The sequence below is a fragment of the Acanthopagrus latus genome, chromosome 8 (genome assembly GCF_904848185.1).
Source record: "Acanthopagrus latus isolate v.2019 chromosome 8, fAcaLat1.1, whole genome shotgun sequence".
Lineage (NCBI taxonomy): Eukaryota > Metazoa > Chordata > Actinopteri > Spariformes > Sparidae > Acanthopagrus > Acanthopagrus latus.
In genome coordinates this window covers 11,632,245-11,654,792 of record NC_051046.1, presented here as the reverse complement: position 1 = coordinate 11,654,792, position 22,548 = coordinate 11,632,245, and the positions used below count along the sequence as shown (strand labels likewise).

The 22,548-nt window shown below is 44.0% G+C and overlaps 1 protein-coding gene and 1 long non-coding RNA gene across 3 annotated transcripts in view; one reads left to right on the top strand and one right to left on the bottom strand.

Moving 5' to 3' along the window:
- The window catches only part of LOC119024451 (rabphilin-3A-like), a 35,814-nt gene extending 19,014 nt beyond the window's left edge, over positions 1-16,800 (top strand). The window contains exons 4-9 of one of the 2 annotated variants that reach the window (XR_005076473.1): positions 938-1,205; positions 2,758-2,927; positions 3,274-3,388; positions 4,047-4,246; positions 5,938-6,174; positions 6,955-16,800. Coding sequence is in view for 1 of the 2 variants with exons in the window: in XM_037107281.1 (XP_036963176.1) it covers positions 938-1,205; positions 2,758-2,927; positions 3,274-3,388; positions 4,047-4,246; positions 5,938-6,042 (858 nt within the window). In the remaining variant the exon portion in view is untranslated. Of the gene's footprint in view, positions 1-937; positions 1,206-2,757; positions 2,928-3,273; positions 3,389-4,046; positions 4,247-5,937 lie in introns of both variants that reach the window. The other variant, XM_037107281.1, reaches the window with a different exon arrangement.
- LOC119024454 lies at positions 5,024-5,769 on the bottom strand. Its single transcript, XR_005076475.1, has 2 exons — positions 5,242-5,769; positions 5,024-5,149 (listed from the first exon to the last, which is right to left on the bottom strand). It is a non-coding gene; the product is annotated as an uncharacterized LOC119024454 (long non-coding RNA).
- Positions 16,801-22,548: the final 5,748 nt, after the last annotated feature.

Here is a 22,548-nt window from a genome sequence, read left to right as displayed (position 1 = left end):
GCACACGGTAATAACGGAGCCATAATAGCGTAAAAGACACACACACTGACAGTTCCCACAGTGGCAATCAAGCGAGACAAGCCATCCAAGGTGACTCACACTGTTTGATAAATTGCGCTTAGAATATTTCACACTGCCTGTCAGTTCTAAACCCCATATTGACAGAATCTGACTGAGCGAGTCTTTGTCACTTTGAAATTGAAGCTCTGGCCCGAAGCGCTGGAATCAACAGTTTCAGGCGGTGTGGAGTGTTTGCATTCAAACCAGACAGCCAGGCAGGCTCTTACCCAAAGTGGTCTCATGAACTGCTGGTTGTCTCAATCCCCCCTTAAAAGTCCTCAAACGCTTCATTCCTATCTCTGCTATTGTTAGACAGAGAAAACAATAAAGGGCAGAGACAGACGGTAGAGCCACAGGGAGAAATTAAGCGGCCATAAAGACATGTGCAGACTGCCAACCTTGAGCTGCTCTTTGGTTCCTCCCATACCCCTCGTGCAATGATCTCTCTTCTTCTCTTTCAGTTTGTCTGTCGCTCCCTCCTTCCCTCTCTCTGCCCGCTGCCGTCTATCAGATAGTGGCCTTTTAGTGCACAGCAGTGATAAAGCAGTCGGAGTGGCCGTGAGAGAAAATGGGTGGTCTAAAGCTCCTCTATCTTCCATCTGAGCACCTCCTGCCTCTTAAGAACATTAAAAAGGGAAAAAAAAACTCTCAGTCTTCTTAATGTCAGCCCAATCTCTGCCTTTGAGCAGCTGCTTGAGCGCGCCGTGATGGAAATGCGGCGCTAAAGATCTCCTCCCCTCACAGCTTCTTGCGCGTCACAGTCTGCGTGCACGTGCTTGTGCCAGAGAAAGAGTGTGTGCCCTTGGACTAAACTTTTCATGTCAGTGGCTGCCGCATGTGTTTGTATTTACTCACCTGCGTTTGTGGCCCCCTGCAGCTCTCCCCGGGTTCGGAGGACGATGACGGCGAAGGGCCCATCAGTGAGAAGCTGGGCCGGATCCAGTTCAGCATAGGCTACAGCTTCCAGAACACGACCCTCACCGTTAAAGTGCTGAGGGGCCAGGAGCTCCCGGCCAAAGACTTCTCCGGCACCTCCGACCCCTTCGTCAAAATCTACCTGCTGCCCGACAAGAAGCACAAGCTGGAGACCAAGGTCAAGAGGAAGAACCTCAACCCCCACTGGAATGAAACCTTCCTGTTCGAGGGTCTGTGTTTTTTCCACCCATAACATAACATTACATGAAAAAAGCGGTCATCAGATTCAGAAATACTAAAACCTCTCATGACAATTTTTGAAGGGACTACATTGCTCGTTAGAAGACGCTAAAGGAGAAGGCAGGCTTTCCCAATCAGCTGTGCCCACTTTTGGGGCAGTGGTTTCCATTATTAGGGCTTTGCTCGGCTGAAATTCCTGTTTAAAGCCACAGACATTTTGCTTTTCTTTAGATGAGAAGCTCAAATTCACGAACATCTGTACACTAAATTGGAAGCTATAGCCAGGAGCTGCTTCGCCTAGGAACAGCAGGGAGCAGCCGGCCTGGCTCTGTCCGAAGGCGAAACAAATTGGCCTACCACCTTTAAAGCTCACTAATTAACATGTTGCATCTTATTTGTTTAATGATTATAAAACCCACTGAATGAAAACATTCGGGCCAGGCTAGTCATTTTACCCCCACTTATAAACTTAGAGGGGTATTCCAGTGAAAATTTAATCCATGGTCTAACACACCGTGACACCGTAAGACCCCTCCCCTCCCTGAGAGATCAAGTTTGCAGACCGCTAGCTTACGTAGTTTTAGCAACCTCAGAAAAAGGCTGCACAATAATGATACATTGCAGTATACGCCTTCAACAAGAAACCGCCATCAAAAAGCCACCAGACTTCAGCAACGGTATAAATAGGGTCCCAGCACACCGGATTTCTATTGTAAAGAGAACACAACTCACCACTCTCCTGCAACAGCTTCCTGTTGTGGGGAAGCCTGACAAGTCGATGTGCCGAAAGTAGCATAGGTTATTCATCCCCACACAGTGTTTTGGTAAGTTTTGTCGTATATTAGACGGTGATGACAGACAAAAACAATCAACAGATATGACATACATTTTGCACAACTATATCTGACAGTGGTATCAATCATCTCATCAAACTTGGTGCCATCTCCTCTCAAGTTTGAACCATTCGTGATGTGTTCCTAGCAGTGACAAAGAGTCTTTTTTTCCGGTCCACAAAAATCATTGTAAGAGTTGTGTGAAAATTCACAAACAAGGTGTGAAGTTTGAACAAATTTGGTACACATGGGTACCTCCAGCAGGTTCATTTTTTTTTTGTCAAAAGGAGAAAAATACTCTGAAGAACAGCGAACTGCAGATGTTTAGTGAAGCCACACGGAGAGCAGCGAAGCGTCCCAACACTCAATTATCTGAATTAGTTTCATTATGACCAATGTGCTCAGATGACAGCGCAATGGTAAAATAGCCAAAATAATGTTCAGCTCAGACCATTTCCAAAATTAGAACAATAGCCACTGCTCTTGAAAAATAAATGAGATAGGTCTTTGTGAGCGGAGTATGATGATCCCTCTCCGTCGTTTGAGAGAATTCTGGCTGTTCCTGCAGTTTTTTGAAAATGCACTTAGTCCTTTTTCCAAACTCGTCCTTGTTAGCAGGGTGCAGATTACTCTGCCCTCTCCGCACTGTCAAGAAAAATGTTTTTACACTCTGTAACTTTGCTGCTTCTGCCTCTGTCTCTGTTTTTAGGCTTCCCTTACGAGAAAGTCAGAGAGCGCACGCTGTACCTTCAGGTGTTGGACTACGACCGCTTCAGCAGGAATGACCCCATTGGAGAGGTGTCAATTCCCCTTAACAAGGTGGAACTGGGCCAGATAAAGACCTTCTGGAAGGAGCTCAAGCCCTGCAGTGATGGCAGTGTAAGAGAAGGGGGAGATGGCCATCTGGCAGAATGATGACAAATCAGTGCCTTCGTTCAGATGTTGTTATTACTGTTTTATTAACGCAAGTCTGATGGCATTTGTTGACTGCTTTCAGTATGCGAGCATGATTGACGTGATTTTTATGGTGAGCGGCGGGCTCGGCTAAGCCAGTCATGTCACTGGACCGTCTGTGTTTGGTGCAAGAGGTTAGGGCAGAGATGGCAGTGATATAAGATTACACAAGAAGATAGTGAGTAATGCAGAGTTTGATATTCCCTGATGAAACGTGATATTACACCGCGTGATTCATCCTCCATTGTGTTCGTTTGTGTGTGTTCCTCAGGGGAGACGAGGAGACCTGCTGGTGTCTCTCTGCTATAATCCCACTGCCAACACCATCACTGTGAACATCATCAAAGCCCGCAATCTCAAAGCCATGGATATCGGGGGCACCTCAGGTAGAGAATCCTCCCTGTTTGTTTAGTCCTTTCTCTGTCTAACCCCTGCGCACCAGCCTGACGCCGTCCCCGCGACATTGGGAGCTCTGTGGATTCACACGCGGCTCCGGCGTCTGCGTGCTCAAACATTTACTGACCTGTCCGTGCAGAGGACGGCGGCCGTCTGGCTCCCGAGCTGGGTCACGCTGTAGATAGCCCTGGCAGCAAGGTGACATTACGTCAAGCCTCTCTCCCTTGGCCTCTCTCGCTCCCTCTCTTTCTGTATATCTATGAGGATCTTCAGCCTCCCAGCCAGATCTGTGTTAGCTCAGTCTGGTGCTAGCTTTTAAAGTATCAGGTCTCTTTTGTAAAAGGACTGCTTTCCTCAAGTCGTAGAAGCTTTGTCTGTTGGTATAACAGAATATGATAATGCTCCAGAATTGGTAGTACAAATCCCAGGCCCTATTTCCATAAATACTTCCTCATTTGTATATTTCCCAGCTCAGGGGATGAGTTGACCTTGAGCTCAAACTAGGTATCTGCTTCCCTGCTGCCTTCGCTGACTTTAAAAATTAGGAGGGTAATTGCAAACCTGACCCGAAAAATCACCTTGCACGGGCATCTTTGTCCTCGCACTCATGTAAACCGCTGTGCTCTGTCTGTGTCCACACGTGTGCAGATCCATATGTGAAGGTGTGGCTGATGCACAAGGACAAGCGCGTAGAGAAGAAGAAGACAGTGACGATGAAGCGCTGTCTGAACCCCGTCTTCAACGAGTCCTTCCCCTTCGACGTGCCCGCCCATGTGCTGAGGGAGACCACCATCATCATCACCGTCATGGACAAGGACCGGCTCAGCCGCAACGATGTCATCGGCAAGGTAGCCCGCCTTCAAGTCCTCCTTAGATACATGTGACTGCAATTTAAAATGAGACTTAGTAAAAGCACTTTCAAACAGCAAGGGGGCGCCACTGAGGTTGGTTGATTTAACCATCGAGGTCAATGAGGAAAAACATCCCAGAGCAGCAGTAGCTCTAAGTTTATTATCTGGTTGGTTGATCGTTTCCTTCTTGACATTTGACATTTCTGAAAATATGCTTATATGCATGCGTAGTGTCTATGGATGGTAAATTGTAAAGATTCTACTGATAACACTGCCAACATCGATTCTGATTATCAGTCTGATTATTTATCGATTCCCCCTTATTGATTCCTGATAAATGTTAAGGTTGTAAGAAAAAGGAATCAAACTCCCTCAAAAACAGGGAAAGGACGAAAAACCAAAAGCAACAATATTAAAATAAAGCTGAAGTCCATAATCCAAAAATGCAACAAAGGAAGGCAATGAAGAGCAGACAAAGGAAAGTGTAAAAAGACAAAACGAAGAGAAACACAAAAACTAAATGAAGTACAAACCAGGATGAAGCTCGGGGGGACACAGGCAGGATTGCAAAACATATGAGGCATAAACAAAGACTTAAATACACAGAAACTGACTAACTGGTGGATGACAGGTGAATAAGAAAAAGGGCAGGACAGCAGACAAAAGCAGGCGGTGGAAAGTAACACACGATACAGGAGGATATAATCTACATAATAAAGCAGGAAAACAAACATGTCAGTAAATTTTGTGCGTGGGAACAAAGTAGACCTCCGCTGGGTTTTCAGCATCAGTGCAACTGTTTTATTATCTCCGAGTCTATTTGCAGCATGTGCGCGACTCAGGTGTGCAAAAGCTCCACTGTTTAACAGCTTGTAGCTGGAGTAACAGGCTGTCTGTCATCTACAATGGAAATGAGAAATGAGAGAATATTTCAACAGCATTTGTTTTTTTCGTTCAATCAAAGAAAGAATCTGCATGTCCAGGATATTTACCCTCGGTTGCTTGGTTGGGACCACAGTGGCACTTGTGTCAAATACATGGCACTGCTGGAATTGAAGCCCATGTTGCGTAGAGAGATGTTTCAGTGTCTAGCTGGTGTTTCCATGGAATTCATCTCACAGACATTACAACAGGCACTGTTGTCATCTTTCTCCATGAAATGAAACCACGCATTCGACGCATTCTTTCTCTCCGTCAAGCCTCCTTTATGTTGGTTCCAGCAGTGTGAACGCATGATTTTAACATCACTGTTTTTGCAATGCATTGGAACAGATTCTTGATTCCCATCCCCCTGTCTGGCAATTGAATACAAGGCTACAGCCAGGAACTGGTTAGCTTAGCTTAGCATAAAAGCTTGGCTCTGTCGAGAGGTAACTAATCCCACCTACCGGCACCTCTGAAGCTCTCTAATTAACACATCAAGTCTAGTTTGTTGAACTGTGCAAAATCCAAAACTTGAAAACGTCAGTTTGCAGTTTTACGGAGGTTATGTGCCGGACTATTTCTTGGCCAGGAGCAGTTGCCAGGCAACCAGCAGAGACTCCAGGGAGCCGCTGCTCCCAGCCAAGAAATAGTCTTCGTTGATCAAGGCTTCAACGACCAGCAATTACATATTAAATTTCTGATTACGGTGACAGATTATTTTTAAAGTCTACATCGCCGTCTCTGCTCTCCTTCCCCTCTCTCAGATCTACCTATCGTGGAAGAGTGGACCAGCTGAGGTGAAGCACTGGAAAGACATGCTCGCTCGGCCGCGTACTAACGTCGCCCAGTGGCACGCTCTCAAGGCCTGATCGCATCGCCCAGCTTCCTCCATGGCCCCTTCCCGTCTCCTGCTCCTCCTTCCTCCTCCCCCTCCCCTCCTCCTCCTCCCCACTCCCGTCCTTATGCACAAGACTGACTTGCTGCCAGGCTGCGAAACACGGGTACAATTAGCCATCTGCTCTCTTAAACCTTTAAACTCTTTTTCTCCTTTCTTTGAAAAGTCTCCACTTCTCTCCGACTCCTCTCTCTTCTTCTGTCCGCTCCTCCTCATACAAGCCGTGTCTTAATTTCTGTGTCTCCCCACTTTGCCAATGGTCCCCCTGTTTCTGACTGTCTGTATGTCTGTCTGTCCTTATGCACTTTGCCTATGGAGGTCCGATGTTTGGTTTCTTTGTCGACCCCTTGGTTCTGAACTGCACTGCAGCCCCTTGACCCATTTAAGGTGCCAGTCCCGTGGGATCACAGAGAATTCTAAGTAACGATCTAATCTCATATAATCCTATTGTATGACTATTCCAGGTACACAATACTATACAGTATGTACTGTATGTACATGTACATATTAATATATTAGGCGTTTAGATTGGCAGAACTACCCCTATACACATGACTAGTATACAGTGTGTTACCCATAGACTGTCTGCTGTTTCCCATCTCTCCTCTCTCTTCATTTCTTGTCCTTGTCATCTGTCTCGAGTGTATTATATCCTCTCCCCATTTCAGTCTCTCCGTCTTTTGCTCAGAAGTGGTTTAATGTTCAGCTGAAGTTGTCGAAGGCAATCAATACTCGGCTTGTGATGAAACCAGCTGAACTCAAGATGGAATTGTTGATACTGCTGTCTCTTCTCTCCCCCCTATTTTTCCTTCTCTGTGCTCTTCTTTATCTTCTCTTCTCCCCTTCTTATTGTTCCCTCATTTCTCTCCCTCTGGCACAATATTAGTGAACAACTCCACTTTCTGGACCCCCCCACCCCCAGCTCTCCCCCACTCCTTCGTCGTCTGTGTGCTGTGGGTGCTGTGCTGTAGCTCCAAACAACAAAAATAGAGATTAAAAAAGAAAAAAAACAACAAAAAACGTAAATAAACTGAACTTTCCGAAGCTGGGAAAGCGGGAACACGAGAAAAAAACTTGTGAAATGGATCGCTCCTGATTTTTTCCAGACAAAAAGCCCTGACGTGGAGAGAGAAAAAAGAAGATGAGAAACAAAAAAAAAAAAAACGACCAAAATGAATCCCCCCCCACCCCCCCAGATGATACAATGATGTCATTTTCTCACAGCATCATCAACTGAGGAAACCAATTAAAAAAAATCTTCTTCCAATGTTAAGATGAAAACAGAAGCCAAAAGCAGAGTTTGCGCTGTTTGTGCACATGCGTTCGGCTGCGTGTGCACACTTCTGTGTGTTTATCGATGCTATGAATTCTTTGTACTGCCCTGTGCTCTTGTGTTGTGCTGATGTGGGTGTGCTGCGTTGACGTGTGCCTGTTGCTGTGTGTGTGTGTGTGTGTGTGTGTGGTTGTGTGTGTGTGTACGTTCACAGGAGCAACATAATTCAGACTCGGCAGAAATTCTTCTTCTTCTCTTTTCTCTTTCTCATCTTGCGCTCTTCTTGCTCTTCTTACTGCCATTGTTTCCCCATCCTCCTTTACTGCCCTGCCTTCTGAACGAGGGCACGGGGAAGTTCTACCTGCACTTTTTGAAAAATGTAATAACAATAATAATAATGATGATGATGGTTTTGATGATGATGGTAACAGTACTGGTGAAAATTAAGGGAGGAGAATCTGGAAGGGTGAGCAGCAGTCGGGGGAGAGGAGACGTCCGCTCTGTGTTTTTTTGGGGGGGTTTGGAGACAAGTGGAGGACACAAAGGACGGATGTAGGGCTCTCATCCCCCTCTTTTTGGTCCTCTTTCCTCCCTCAATTTGCCTGTGTGTTTGTGTGTGTGTGTGTATTTGTATATCAGTGTGTACCAAGCTCCTGGCGACAGGTGGCTGGCGTCTGAAATGTCAGGCGCGGATGAAGAAATCAGACCTGTCCGCTCGTCACGTGGAGGGCCAGCCAGCACAACAGTGCTGTTACAGTGCGTTGATCAACAGCGAGCACCAACAAAGAGCCCGGTTGCCGAACAATGGGCGCGTATCTGGAAGCAGTATCGCAGATGTGCATTTGGGCCTTAACGCAGGAAGAAGGAGGAGAAAAATGAGATAGCAAGGCTGAGTTTTTGTTGTTGTTCGCAGAACGCGGCTGTGTATCACAGACAGTGGGTGTGATATTAGATGATGGTCTGATCTGCCACTGTGAGATTCCGTAGAGGCAGATTAGACATTATCTCTTCCCTGAGTGCTTGAGAGTGTACTGGTAGCTGCCCTGCTTGTCAGGCACGTTCAGCTCAGCTCGATATGTTCTGTAGCGTAAATAAAACAGTCGTAAAGCAGCGACGTGAACGCTGTCAGCCATTGAGAGCTGCTCAAACACGCTCTCCCTCTCTCTCAGTGTACTCTCTACTGTAACTGCCTGTCTGTCTCGTGTTTTTCACATTCAGAAAATCCTGTGAAGTGTAATCCTCTCAGCCGCTCAGGATTTGTTTAACTGGAGCAGCTTCTAAATGAGGACACACCTTTCAGACACCCTGTTAGACTGACTTTGCAAGCAGACACGATCATTTGCTTGTTTCTTTATTTTTTGGTTGAAGCATCGCTGCTTCTGTGGATGCGGCATTTCAACTGGCCCCATTAAATTCATGCCTCGCACACCCCAGGCCCTGCAGTGGCTTTTATTTTCTCTTATCATGCAAAAAATTTGATAGTATCTCGTGCGTCCGTGCTCGTTTTTGATTTATAACGACGATAACCTGACCACCAAGGGGAAAGATTATGTAATTCAACTCGCATCTACATCAGGTTAGTCCTCGTCTAGTGCCTCCATAAGCTGGTCCGGGCGGCACACTGCGAGCTGCGAGTGAGTTCTGGGCAGTGTGTTTCGTGTGAGACCGCTGTGATGCACTGATCCAGTCCAGCACCCTTCAGAACAATTGGCCAGCCGAAGAAAAGGGCCCACTGTTTTGACAGCCACTGCCTGCAGTGTCACAGCACATTACGCTCCCATTAGGTGGTCAGAAAGGAGCAATATCTGCTTCCTCGGACCCAGAGGAGTCACTGTTTGCAGAGGTAATACTACGCTAAGAATAATACAAAACATACACTCTTATTGGTAACCACGAGCGTGATGGACGGGGATAAAGGCTCGTCTGTCAGAATGAGGGAAAGGATCAGTGGGCGATCACGGCTGAAGCTGTGAAAACCAGACGTGGTCTGAATATGCAGGTGTGCAGGTGATGAGTCAATACAATATGTCCGCCAGTTCTTTTCACCAAGATTACACGTTGCACAAGAAGAGATAAATTGCCGTGCTACACGGGTTTACAAAGCTTAGTCATCAGTGACCCTGCAAACTGGGGGATATGGCTTTATTTATAGTAACATGAGGCTCTGAGTTATGCGGCTGATCCTCGAAGGCAGACTGGAGGCTGGAGGGCTACAGAGTTAGGCTTTTAAAAACTCACAACACCGAGTGCCTGTGAATGCAGACTTCTACTTAAAAGTAAATCTGGCGCATAATTCTGTTTTTAAAAACTTGGCTGCATAAAGGTCAAGTGTGTAGGATTTACGAAAAAAAAACCAAAAACACTGAAATAACAGAATCATTGTGTTTTCGTTACCCGAGAGTAAAACCGTGTTGCACCGCCATGTTTATCTGCCACCTTAAGGGAAGGTGAGACGAGGGGTATAGATGCCACTAAATCCTTCACAATGGGCCTTTTAAATAGGATGGTCATCAAATAATTGGCCACTGACAAAGGTAGGAATAGGTGAGCTAAAAGTAGGAAAACTTGGATTTCCTTTAGTTGCTTTTACTTTCATACATACAAATCTGCGGCTGCCCTCAACTGTACGGAGCCTGTTCGTTTTCAATGAAACGGCTCTCAAAACCCTTTTGTAGCCACAGTTGGCAACTAACTGGTGAACATAGAGGAGCATGTAGCAGCTAAACAGCCAGATAATTCCCTCAACAGAGTTAAAATTAACCATTTCATCATATCAACTTGAAACGTGATACGTCAATATTGCATTGGTTCAAATGTTGGATGTGAAATAAGTATTAGCATTAGATAAATACAGTGAGTATGTTATCCTGCATAGAGTAATAATGTTAAAGAGGCACGGCTACTTATAAGCTTTATATGCATAGATAATTCAGCTGAGCATTTATCTTAATTTATCTAGATTTACACGAATAAAGCGACTATTTATGCTCAAGGTCTGAAAGCAACAAGAGGAAAAAAAGCTAGCATGTGATTGTGATTTCTAGACTGTGATACGGTTAAAGTTATTTACTTTAGCAAACAGGACACAAATAATTCATCAGAGAGCATCCAGAAAGCTGCTCACTCCATAAAATAAGCAGGAGTCGCAAACATTATGTTCTCTCAACGCCAGCAGTCACACGGCAGCGCCATTAAAATGGATGGTAAGCTCAGAGCCAAACAGTATAAAGGAGAAAGCAATTTCCAAATCCCAGTTTTATTATACTGCCACCTGTCTCACACTTCTAAAAGTATTGCCTTTTGTTGGCACCGGCACTGTCGGCGGTGACCTTCAACCACCCTGAGCTCATGAATATAGCATGGCAGTGTTTGCAGATGCTCGCAGTCAAGACTTTGGTGGGACTGACTTCACTCGGTGTTCCTGCCTCTCCTCGTGCTCAGACTTTCATCAGGGCTCCGTTCCCTGGCAAAGCCAACTGGCCGGTGCAGGTGTGGATAATTACTGTTTGATTAAAAAGAGGTGACGGCAGACACAGCCGACACTGCCAACAGCTCTGCACCTGAACCAGTGGTCTTTAAAAGTGACTTCTGAGTTACCTGCTTTATTTTGTTAAATCTGGACATCATTAGAACAACTTTATCATTTCTGTTGCATTAAGCTCTCGCAGATTTCTGCCACACTTGCATTGTGACTATGTGGATGTCAGCCTGTCGTTTGCCTCCAGCAGTCCCGTCATGTGGAACTTGCTATATATATATATATATATATCCAAGCCAAATTTCAAAATCCCTCGGGATTGATCGCGGTGGATTCAGATCACCTGTGCGGCACATGGTGTGGAGTCCAGCTCCTAGTTAATGAGGGAAAACAGCTTGGGGAATTCCCCTCCCAGCCAATCAGGGTGAGACGACGCCCTTTTGTGAAGGCTCAAGAGAGGTGGGGAATGGCACCTGGGTCTGTCCCAGACACACTGTAGAACTCATCCAAACAGAATGTCAGTGAGAAACTCTGCTCTGTTTAGTAGATAGCATGGAAGGGAGGGACTGCAGGTGATGCTATATTTTGATAACCTATTAATTGGTTTGAGTAATTTTTAAAGACAAAGTCAAAATTCTCTGATTCCAGCATCGTTGGTGTGAATATTTTCAGGTTTCTCTAGTCTTCTATGACAGTAGCCTGAATATGTTTGGGCTGTAGACAAAACAAAATGTTTGCGTGTGCCATCTTGGGTTTTGAGAAACACTTTTTCACCATTGTAGATATTTTCTAGACCCAACAGCTAACTGATAAATCAAGATGAAAATCAACAATGAAAGTAGTCACTTGCAGCCCAGTGTTAAAAGCCTGCCATTACCAAAATCGGCCCTTTATTCACTCACTAAATTGCTTGTTAGTTGTTTTTCAGACATGTTGAGAAATCAATACGTTGCATTTTTTGAACACCAGTGAAATCAGTGTGCATGATGTTGACACTACTTTTTTTAATGTGAAACACACATTATTCAATAAATATAGCGCATAATATAAGTACAGAGGGATTTAAGACAGATGTTGTAAACATTATGCTTGATAAACATCAGCATGCCAGCACTGTCACTGTGATCATGTTAGCATGCTGACATTAGCGTTCAGCTTGAACCCTGCTGTGCCTAAGTGGAGCCTCACAGAGCTGCTAGCATTGTCTGTAGACTCCTGTTATCAGTCTGTCCAGCCGAGTTTAGAGCAGGAGGATCTCCATCTCCTGGACCTCTTCTTTAAGATGTTTATTCATGGGTGTGTGTGTGTCCCCCAAATTCATCATTGTCACCAGCAGCCTTCCTTTCTCTGTTTACCTTCTAAATAACTGAAAGCTTTATTGGCTGAAGGGGTCACACCTGTTTGCCAAGGGATTAGCAAGATATTCTTCAGCGCCTGATGATATTGTTTGTCATTGTCATGCTCCTGTTCCTTCCCTTATCCTGCGACACGAGTTTTCCTTGATGGATATGGCTTTCTTAAGATGAGCGTCAGTGACTCACTGTGTTGGAAAGTTGCCCGCTTTTCTGTAGTTTGTGCGATATTGAATTAAGGGTACACTGTGCTTAATGTCTGAGGGAACCTGAGGGGTGTGTGTGTGTGTGTGTGTGTGTGTGTGTGTGTGTGTGTGTGTGTGTGTGTGTGTGTGTGTGCGTGTGCATGTGTGGATTCAAATCAGGCTGTAGTAAGCTCATCCTGGAGGGACTGCAGTTGATGCGTTATTCTGCTGAATCATGTTGTGACAGCTGAGTCAGCCCAGAGGTCTTTCTTGGTCACCTTTGTCATTTGTCCAGTCAGCCCCCCCCCCCCACCACAGCGTGAGTCTCGCCCTGCACAGACCGGCCTCTTCTTCCCTCGACTCACCCTTTCAATTGTTTTAAGCATCTGGTAAAAAAAAAAAACCCGATGTGACTCCTCCCAATCAGGGTCCAAGTAAGCATTATGTGAATGGTAACAAAAATGAATATTGAAAACAATAACGAGTAATAATATCTTTTTTTTTCTCTTTTCTGTTCACATTTGACTGTTGGTCAGTGTGTATGTGTGTGTGTGCTTGGTGTTCTTGTGTTGGGTTTAATTCTTTACAAACAAAAACGTGATAAGAAAAATCCTTCTGTTTTTGGAAAAACTTTATGTAAATATCGTTGGTGAAAAATTAACATTTGTTGTACGCCAAGTTTTCATTTGTCACTTGAAATGATGAAGAAAACAATGATATTCATGAATAACAGTGGTGATGTTGATGATGCTGAAGCTGATTATACCTGCCCTTCTTGAATAAGGGCTTTTGATGTCCGCTGTATTTTTGTTGGAGGCGTCGTGAGGTCGGGGCAAGACAACGAAAGGGGAAGGAGTGATACCCAACACATCCCGGGCCCTCTGTAGCAACACTGCCACATACTTTTTAACCCCCCTGCCGCCCCGCCCCCATACCTCCAGGAAATACACTGAGCGATGTGTGGCACAAATCGTAGCCTGTGTTATTAACGCCATAGATCATCTTTGTATTTTTTATTACAAACATGAAACATAGAGTGCTCCTTGGCAGCAGGAAAGGACTCCTCACCTCCCTGTGGAGTCCGCCCCGGTCGCTTGGCATCACATCTCGCCCTGTCTGCTTATAGGCTTGGGGATTTACTGTAATGCCATTGTGTTAGACAGGATTGGCCCTGTACTGACACTGATGATGCCTTCTTCATTGAATTTTGGAGTCATTATAGCTCTGCCGGAGGCCATACATGGGGATGGGCATGTATGGAGGAGGGAGTGGGTTCCAAGTGGAAGGACGGGCACCATCCGCCCGACCCTGTAAGGATAATCAGCATGCTTGTGATTCAAGCTTTTATTTTGCGGGGTGGGGGGTTCGACTCATGATTAAGCACAACTGACTGCCGTGAACTCGCCGCATAATATGCTTTTCTCCTGCCTAGTCAGATATTTGTGAGAACCCTCCAGCAAGAAAACCCCCAGGATTAGCGCAAGAGCCAAACTACAAACGGCCGTATGGCAGACGTAGTGGGAACGAGAGGTTTAATCATTCAAAAAGCAGTGAAGGAGAATGAGATTGATCCTTCCAAATGTCCAAAAATGTGCCCTGTGCCTTCTCGGCAGACATTTATTCAGCGCACTGCTGCATCCAAAACAAAATAGAGAGAATACACAGGGCTGTAGTCCGGTTATTTTCTCTGCAGGTGTCTGTACACCCACTTCCCTGTTTTCAATATGCCATAGCCTTATGTGTCTGGCCGGGGATGGAGCTTATCAGTTTGGTATTACTTTTTAGGGACAGAGTCGGCCACAGACATGATACCGTGCAGCAGATACTCCCAGCAGCCGTCTGCAGGAAGGACAGTAGATACAGTCCTGCCTTCGTTTGTAACACCATCCTGTAGAGGGAGTCCCACAGGGGCGCACACACACACGCACACATGATCTGCTGTTAATCGATGCACTGAAAATAACTTCTGACTTTTCCCCCTAAATCCAGATCTGTCAGTGTATTTTTCCTTCCTCGCTGGTTGTAAATAGACTTTGTGATTCAGTTAGAGCAGCCTCTAACTTCTGCCATAACGTGGACATTTCTAATCAGGTAGGTAATAAGCAATACACTCAATTGATTGAACGCCATACGCTGAAACCTGAGTCCGATGACGACTCCCCTTTTGCTTTGAGGGATGTTGAGGGTAACTCTCCTGTTTGTTCACCTCCTTTCTCGACTTGCCGCGGCCCACCTCTTCAACAAAGAGTGCTCTAACTTAAAACACACAATTGTGATGTGTACAATCTAATTTAATGTATTTATTTATGTATTTTTGCCAACTTTGTATAGTGTATAAATATCTATAAATATATGAAAAATGACAGTACTGTATAGATTTTAGCTGCCTGGTAAGGTTAATAGTATATACTTGGTAGACTAAAAGAAAAAGCGTAGAGCTGTTCAAAAGCCAGTCATTGAGAAAATGCTTTCTGTAAAACCCGGTGCCACTGGCTCTTTTTATAATCTAGGTTTCGTTTCTGGTTTATTTTTTTATTATTGCCAGTGGGATCCAAAGTGCGTGTCGTTCTTCTTCCTTCGTCCGTTCGTTCGTTGATTGGTTTGTTTCTTTGTTTTCTTTGTTTTTTTCCTTTTTTTCCTTGTTTTTTTTGTTGTTGTTTTTTTCTTGACAAGACACAGCGAGGTTCTGGCAGCCAGGAGAGTGCAGTTGGAACGCAGACTGGGACCCTGTGCAGTAGTGTGTATGTGTGTGTGCGTATGCGTGTTTAGGTGTGTGTCCGTCCATGGTAGTACTAGTGCTCTCTGTGCAGTGCCTCCCTCTCTCCTCCTCCCTCCCTCTCTCCTCCTCCCCCACCCCCACCCCCTCTTCTCTGATGTAGTTTGTCATGTGACGCAGTGTGTGTTGAGGTGCAGGATGACTGTGTTGGCCGAAGCTGGCAGATGCCCTCTCTCTCTCTCTCTCTCTCTCTCTCTCTCTCTCTCTCTCTCTCTCTCTCTCTCTCTCTCTCTCTCTCTCTCTCTCTCTCTCTCTCTCTCTCTCTTTCTCTCTCTCTCGTGCCCACCTTGCTTCTTCATTACGACGCTTCATTTTAATCCTCCACCAAGTATAGATTTCCACTTCCTCCGCCCGATTGTTCATTTACTCTCCCATTCAGCTGGTAATGCATACACCCACCAGAGTCTAATTTCCCAGTAATCCATGCTCTACTCATCTATCTGCGATTCTTTGTCCATTAGCGGCCCTCATCCGTCACCCTCCACATTGCCGTAGAGCACCTTGTTTCCCCCCGCCCCCCCCCCCTTACAGAGCTCTGTGGACCAGAGAATGATTTAGCACAAAAAAAGAGCAGATCCACACATCCATCATGTTTTCTTTTTCTTGCTTGTACATCTTTCTTGTATCTCTGAGGAGAGGGCAGCTGCCAGCCCGGCACGCAGAAAACACAAAGCAGCCATATTCAGATGTCAAGCACAGGTCTGTGACTCAAATCTATGTTGTGGTGGCTTCACTGCCGCTTCGTTTTGTAGCAAGAGCAAAGAGAAAACAGCCTTAACGATCGGACCAACTACACACACAGAAAAAAATAACTAGTGGGATATGTGCATTTGTAGTGGACTACTTACCTTCCCTTTCCCACACCAGATTTATTACTCAGTATTCTGATGTGTTGCTTGGTTGCTCTGTACATATCTGTGTAGTACTTCTGTTGATGTCCCTGTATTAGTATAGTAACGGGTTCTTACTGGGCAGCCTCCGCAGACGTCCTCTCCCTCCTGTCTCATCTCATTTCCTTAAAAAAACACTTCAAAACATTCCATCTGAATCTCAAGTGAGCAACATTTTAGAGATGATTAGATTTCATGCAGACTGAGGGGTAAAAAAAAAAAAAAAAAAAAACAGCAGAGGGACTGTACCACAAACATTACCGCTGGAGCCATGATAATAACCAAGACGTCGTGTCTGTGCTCACGTCCCTCTGAGAGCTGCAGCGGCAGACTCAGCTTTAAGACCAGGACACACACACACACGTCGCTCTGCTCCTCCAAACACCGCCGCCGCGCCGACCTCACCCAGCTCTGACAGGTCAGCGGGTCACCGACTGGTTTGAGGAGCCCTCCGACCTGCAGGGAGGTGAAAGGGGGTGAGGTAGGCGAGGAGGTGGGAAGAGCCCCGGGAGGCAGCAGAGAGGCCTGTCCGTGTGGTCAGATCCGGGGTCAGGAGGGAAGGGAGCGAGGGCGTCTCGAGGTCAAACCCAGTAGCTCTTTGGTTTTGCGTTCCATGTTTTTTTTAGCCTCTCCTGTTTTTTGGCCGAGCGGACTGTGATCTTACTGGTTGATTTTCTTGTTCTCCTCCACCCATCAGTGTTACAGAGTGTGTTGGGTGGATGGAGCCATGGAGCTGAGCTCTGATTTTGTTCCATATTAAAGAATCATTTTTACTAAGCCTGTGTCCGCAGATTCACTCGTCTTCCTTTCTATGTCACTGTTTAAAGGTTTGAGAAAGTGAGTGCACTGATACTAGAGAATGTCAAAAAGTATGTGGACACCCAAACGTCGCACCTACTTTTTATGTGACTACCATATGTGAACATTTTGGAGATCATGATGCTGTCATGGAGTCTTTGTTTTTTCAAGCCTTTTACACTAAATAACTACAGCAGTTTGCTATAATGCTTATTATGGAGTTTTTCATGGTTTCCTGGTTGAGATGACATGTTGGCGTGTCAGGGTGACACACATACTCTTGTGTAGGCCAAAAAAAAAAAAATATGTGCACAAAACATTCAGAGGTCAGCCAAATTGTTTCTATTATGTTGTTTGGTGCATCAAACCGCATTATGGAGCCAGAAACCTTTCACTGATCGAAAGATGATACTGTCCTCCCACAACACTGCACTGCTCATTGCAACAACTGATTTGGTCTGAACTAGACCTGCAAAACTGATCACAATCTCATCAACTTGTTTGCCAATTATTTAAAAGTTATCATGTCAGTATGCTAAACTAACATGGTGAACGTGGTAAACATCCCCGCTAAACACCAGCATTGTCATTGAGAGCATTGTTAGCATTTTGCAATCAGAGCACTGCCACGCCTCAGAGCTGCTAGCTGTAGACTCTTGTCTCTCAGTACTATATCATAGTTAACTGAGTATCTTTGGCCTACGTTGGACAACTTGGACTATGGAAATGTGTGGTGACCATTTTTTAATCCTCAAAGATGAAAATACTTTATCTTCAACTCAGTCCACCCTTTAATACTAGATCTTGTTTCGCTCACTTTATTTACAGGTTTATTATGTTAACAACTGTAGCTGCTCCTACTTTTAAAGCATCAGAACAAAAATTAGATTAGTACCTGTTATTTTTTATTTTTATTTTGGTATGTCAGAGTGTGAGCGGCTTATGACTGAATTTGACACAAACCTTTACCAGTGTTGGCAACGTTTCATTATTGCGAACACAAACAACCCTGACTCATCCTCAGATGTATTAAAGCCACACAACAGTTTTCCACCACAGATGTTTTCTCCAAACGATGACAAAGAAGAGTCTCGGGTGAGTTTTAACTCTCAAGCAATGCATCCTGGGAAGTCTGCTAATATGCAGATGATGTGTGTTTGTTTTAGAAACTTATTTAAATGGGCTGACTGAATTCTGTACAATGCATTCATTGAACTCATCATTTAAGTCAAAATACTTTGAGTTGGAAGATCTATGTGAAAATAAAAAAACTAAAAAAAAAGAACAACTAATAAAATAAACATTTTAGTAATTAACCTAAAACAGTAAAAGGCCCAAAGTTGCATTTACATCAAGTTTTGTCTGAATTATTATTGTATGATATTTTGGTAACATTTCCCTGAGTTGGTGGGATATCTGTCCCTGCAGACAAAGCTTTGGATAACACAGCCCCAGAACACAACATGTGAACGTCCACATACTTTTGGCCTAGTGGTATGTCTGGGACACACTTTCACATAAATTGTAATTAGACTGCAGTATAAATAATTAGAAACTCTCTTCCAATTGGACTTGATCCACCATTTGCTGATAGAAGCAGCAATTTGCAAAGGTTGTTTTCGCCTGTGAGAGCAATTAAAACAAAACAAAACCAAAAAAAAAAAAAACGTATAGTGCAGCTCTGCTGTGAGCAACACATTAGTCAGCATGAAGTTAAACGAACAGCACGGCTACATGCTACACTGGGGAGAAATCTTTCATCCCATTTTCAAGGATTGATGACAGATTGTCTCATTAATTAGCTCCTGCATTGTTCGTACACTTCGTTTCTTTCCTGACGTCCTCCGCGTTCCAACAGCTGTGTGCGTTTCAGGTTCAATCCATCAATCCATGCGCAGGCGATTGTATCAACATTCAAAGGCGTGTCTCGCAACATCAACGTGATAGTGAAAGAGATTGTTTTTCTTTTAACACACTTCTCATTAGGTAACGTCGGCCTGTCATGCACATGTCGGGGAATGTACTCATCTTGACTTTAAGCACCTTTATTTACGCCTGAATCCTCCTTCCGCTCATCGCAGCCTGCTTCACTCAGCATCAACCAAGCCAACTCAAAATGGGAAGAGAAAAAAAAGATGACAGTGCAATTTACTCCCAACCATGTGTGCCAGATTTGCCCATTAAGTACAGAAGTCAAAAAAAAAAAAGGGAAGCAGGGAAGGAGATAAAACTCAGAGCAGTGAGGCGCTGAGGCGGAGAGAGCACCTCTGGGACCTGACACACAAAAGAAGGGTCTTAGCGCCTGAGCTGTCTCTTTATGTCTCTCGAAAATATTAATTCCGCGCTATTCTATGGCAGACATAGAATCGTGCCACTGAACCGACAGAGAAACCCAGATCAGGGGCAGAGAGTTGGCCGGGAAACGCAGACGAGCGCTGAGCCAGCCGAGCTCCTGCAGACAGGGGCCGAGGTTTCATCCGCCCCTGAACTGCAACAGACGGCTGCAGGCAAGCCAAGCGCATCAGCTCGACGGGAGACCCTTGCTTGCATCACCTCTATCTATTTTTAGAAGCACCGCACCCACCTTTTTTTAAGGTCTTTTAAGCCTCCCCTCTGTAGTCAAAGTGTTATCTCAAGTGCAAACTGTTGCAGTGGGTTCGGTTTTCATCTCTTCCCCCCCATCCAGTATTAATGTGAATTTGATGAAGAATAACTGATTCTGGCTCCGGCACACAGTTCTTGTCTTGTGTGGAATTAATCAGATTGCTGAATGCAGAAAATGAACAATCACACGGAGGGCTGAGAGTCTGCAGGTCCTCACTGCAAACAGAGTACAGCAGGTGCTTCCACTGATCAGTCCTCCCCCCTCCCTTCTCTGACTCTCTGGCTGAAGTTGCTCTAATAAGTGAAATCATCTGGTGCAATCTTTGGCTGGAACGAAAATAGGCACCCGGTCTATTCCTGCTGTATGGATCCCTGTGAATTTATAATTAGAAATGCCAATAATGTGCGCATTGTGCTTAAGAGAAAAGAAGCAGGAAATGAGACTGTCAGTTTCAATGATGCAGGCGGTTCCCTGTAGTTATTTTTCGGGGAAGATAATGAACAGTTCCAGGCTTGGCACGACAGCATGTCAAGCAAGAGAGACTGTGGGACGGGAGCACAAGCAACAGCTTGGTAAAGATAGGCTCTGCCGACCGCCAGCGCTGGACAGATGGAGGGAAGAAAGGGTGCAAGGAGGGATGTGACAGAGGTGAAGATGCAGTGTGAGTCCAAGGAAATGAGATGAGAAGCGAAAGGAAGGGGAAGTGAGAATTAAAAAGAAACGTGTGGAAGAGATGTGGCTGTTGGTGATCGGCAGGGTGAGCAGGTTGTCATGGGGAAAAAGAAAAAAAAACCCAGTTAGGTTGTTATACTGCAATTCCGAGTACCAACTAATTCTGAAACTGTGAGGAAAATCACATGGTTTGAAGGGTTCCTACTGAGTGTATGAAGAACACGTGATCTCTGGTACAAAGCAGAGTGTGTGTGTGTGTGTGTGTGTGTGTGTGTGTGTGTGTGTGTGTGTGTGTGTGTGTGTGTGTGTGTGTGTGTGTGTGTGACCCACTGGATGGAAATTAAAAGAAAAATCCTCCTGTTGCAGCTTAATTAGCGGGAAAATGTCTACATCCAGCTCAGACAGTTCTTCCTGCTGGCCTATAAAAAAAAAAACATGAGGTGAAAATCCTCCAGATTACACTGTGATGATGTGTGTGTACAGATGTATAGATGGTGTATGGACATTTTCTCCTGCTGACAGCGGTGGATGATAGCCTCCCTGTCTGGGATGGACATTTTTATCAAGATGTCATGCAAATTTCAAGCCATCCATCTTTTTTTTTTTTTTTACATAACCTTGTATCTTTTTCTGGGCTAGACTGAAGCCGGAGTCACTGTGGCATCACACTGCCATCCAATGGACACACAGGGAAACTGTCCAGCCTGGTGAGGGAAGCTGTGCACATCATATTTAATGCAAGACTTCAGGAATGAAATAAAGACAATGGAAAACTGTATGTAATGTATAGAAAAACTTAAATTAGTAATTCTGTGGCTCTTTCTGAGGTTGCTGCCATTCTCCCAAATGTTTGTACTGTACATGTGAGTTGTTCAGTATAACTGTTGTAATAAAACAAAAACAGGCAGCCATGGTGTATGTTCTGTACATTGTCATAAAAATAACATACATGAAATAAGGTATAAATAAGTAAGATGTAATAGTAAGGTGTATGATTTTTATATGATATACATATGTGATGTAATAAACACCCGCTCCACCATAATGGTAACATGTACTTTAACTTCTCTTAATTAGTATCAATAAGCATCATATGCACGTTAAATCAACACTATGATGTGGCTGTAAGTGGATATAAAATCTCTCTTAGGAGTTTAATAAAACGTTCAGTTAGTTTGTCAACATGCGTCTGATGTCCGTTGCATAAGGACCTTATGGAGTTGCAATAATCGTCCCAGTTATTTGTCAAACCCTCGATTGTTGCCAGGGCAACAGCTTTCTTGCTTCTGAAAAACTCCACATTTTGATCACAAAGGCTATGAAAATTTAAACGAATGGTTTTATTTTCTTTGCTTTGGGGAGTGAGCATTATATAAGCAGGATCGTGCCCTCTGAGGGCGTCTGTTTGCAGGAATTAATGGACTCTGCAGCACCAACCGTCCAATGAGCAGCGGAGGCCATTGTCCCAACATAAGTAACACATAAAGATTTCCTTATGTCAACTTACAACTAATACTTTAAAATCTTAGTGTGTTACCACAATAAAAATATATATATATATATATATATATATATATATATATATATATATATATATATATATATATATATATATATATATATATATATATATATATATATATATATATATATATATATATATATATATATATATATATATATATATATATATTAATATATATATATATATATATATATATATATATATTAATATATTAAGTTGTATTATTAAGTTGTATGGGTCATAGAAAGAGGAGTGAATGCTGCATTGTGATCCAATATATAATAAATCAAGTACATTGTAATATATTGCAATAAAGTACATTGTGAAAGTTCTCATTACTACTTCTATTATTGGTCCTTCAAGTAATAATATTGATATATCAATAAGGATAATAGGCAGTCTATAACCAGAAGTAATTGTACAAGTTAATGTGACTGTAATTAAAGTAGTACATTAACTAAAAGTATGATCTATCCATATTTTTGGGTTTCAGGACTTAATAAAAACACAAACAAATCAGTATGAGGCTGGTCTTTAATATTATAACTGTCACAACAACCACCTGAGCCTCAGCTGTGATAAAGTAGGACACAATCCTGAACATGTTCCCAACCTGACGCGAGCAGCAAAGTTTAAATATGAAGCTAAAGTGTTGGTCAATGGCTTCTTCTCCTCCAAGCTGTCGCTGGACAAATACAAACTTATTCACCTTTACAGACAGGCCTTTTTTTTTAATATTTCAGAGCCATGGTCGGGGCTGTAGATTCTTCCATGAACAAACCTCAGTCAAAGTTTTCAAGGAGCCAGGTAGACCAGACAAACATAATAAACTAAGCTGCACCTACACTCTTATTGCTACTGTGGACAGGGAGGACAGGTTAACAAGGCGGGAAGCTTTTTAATGATTTTGCTAATAAGGAGAATGG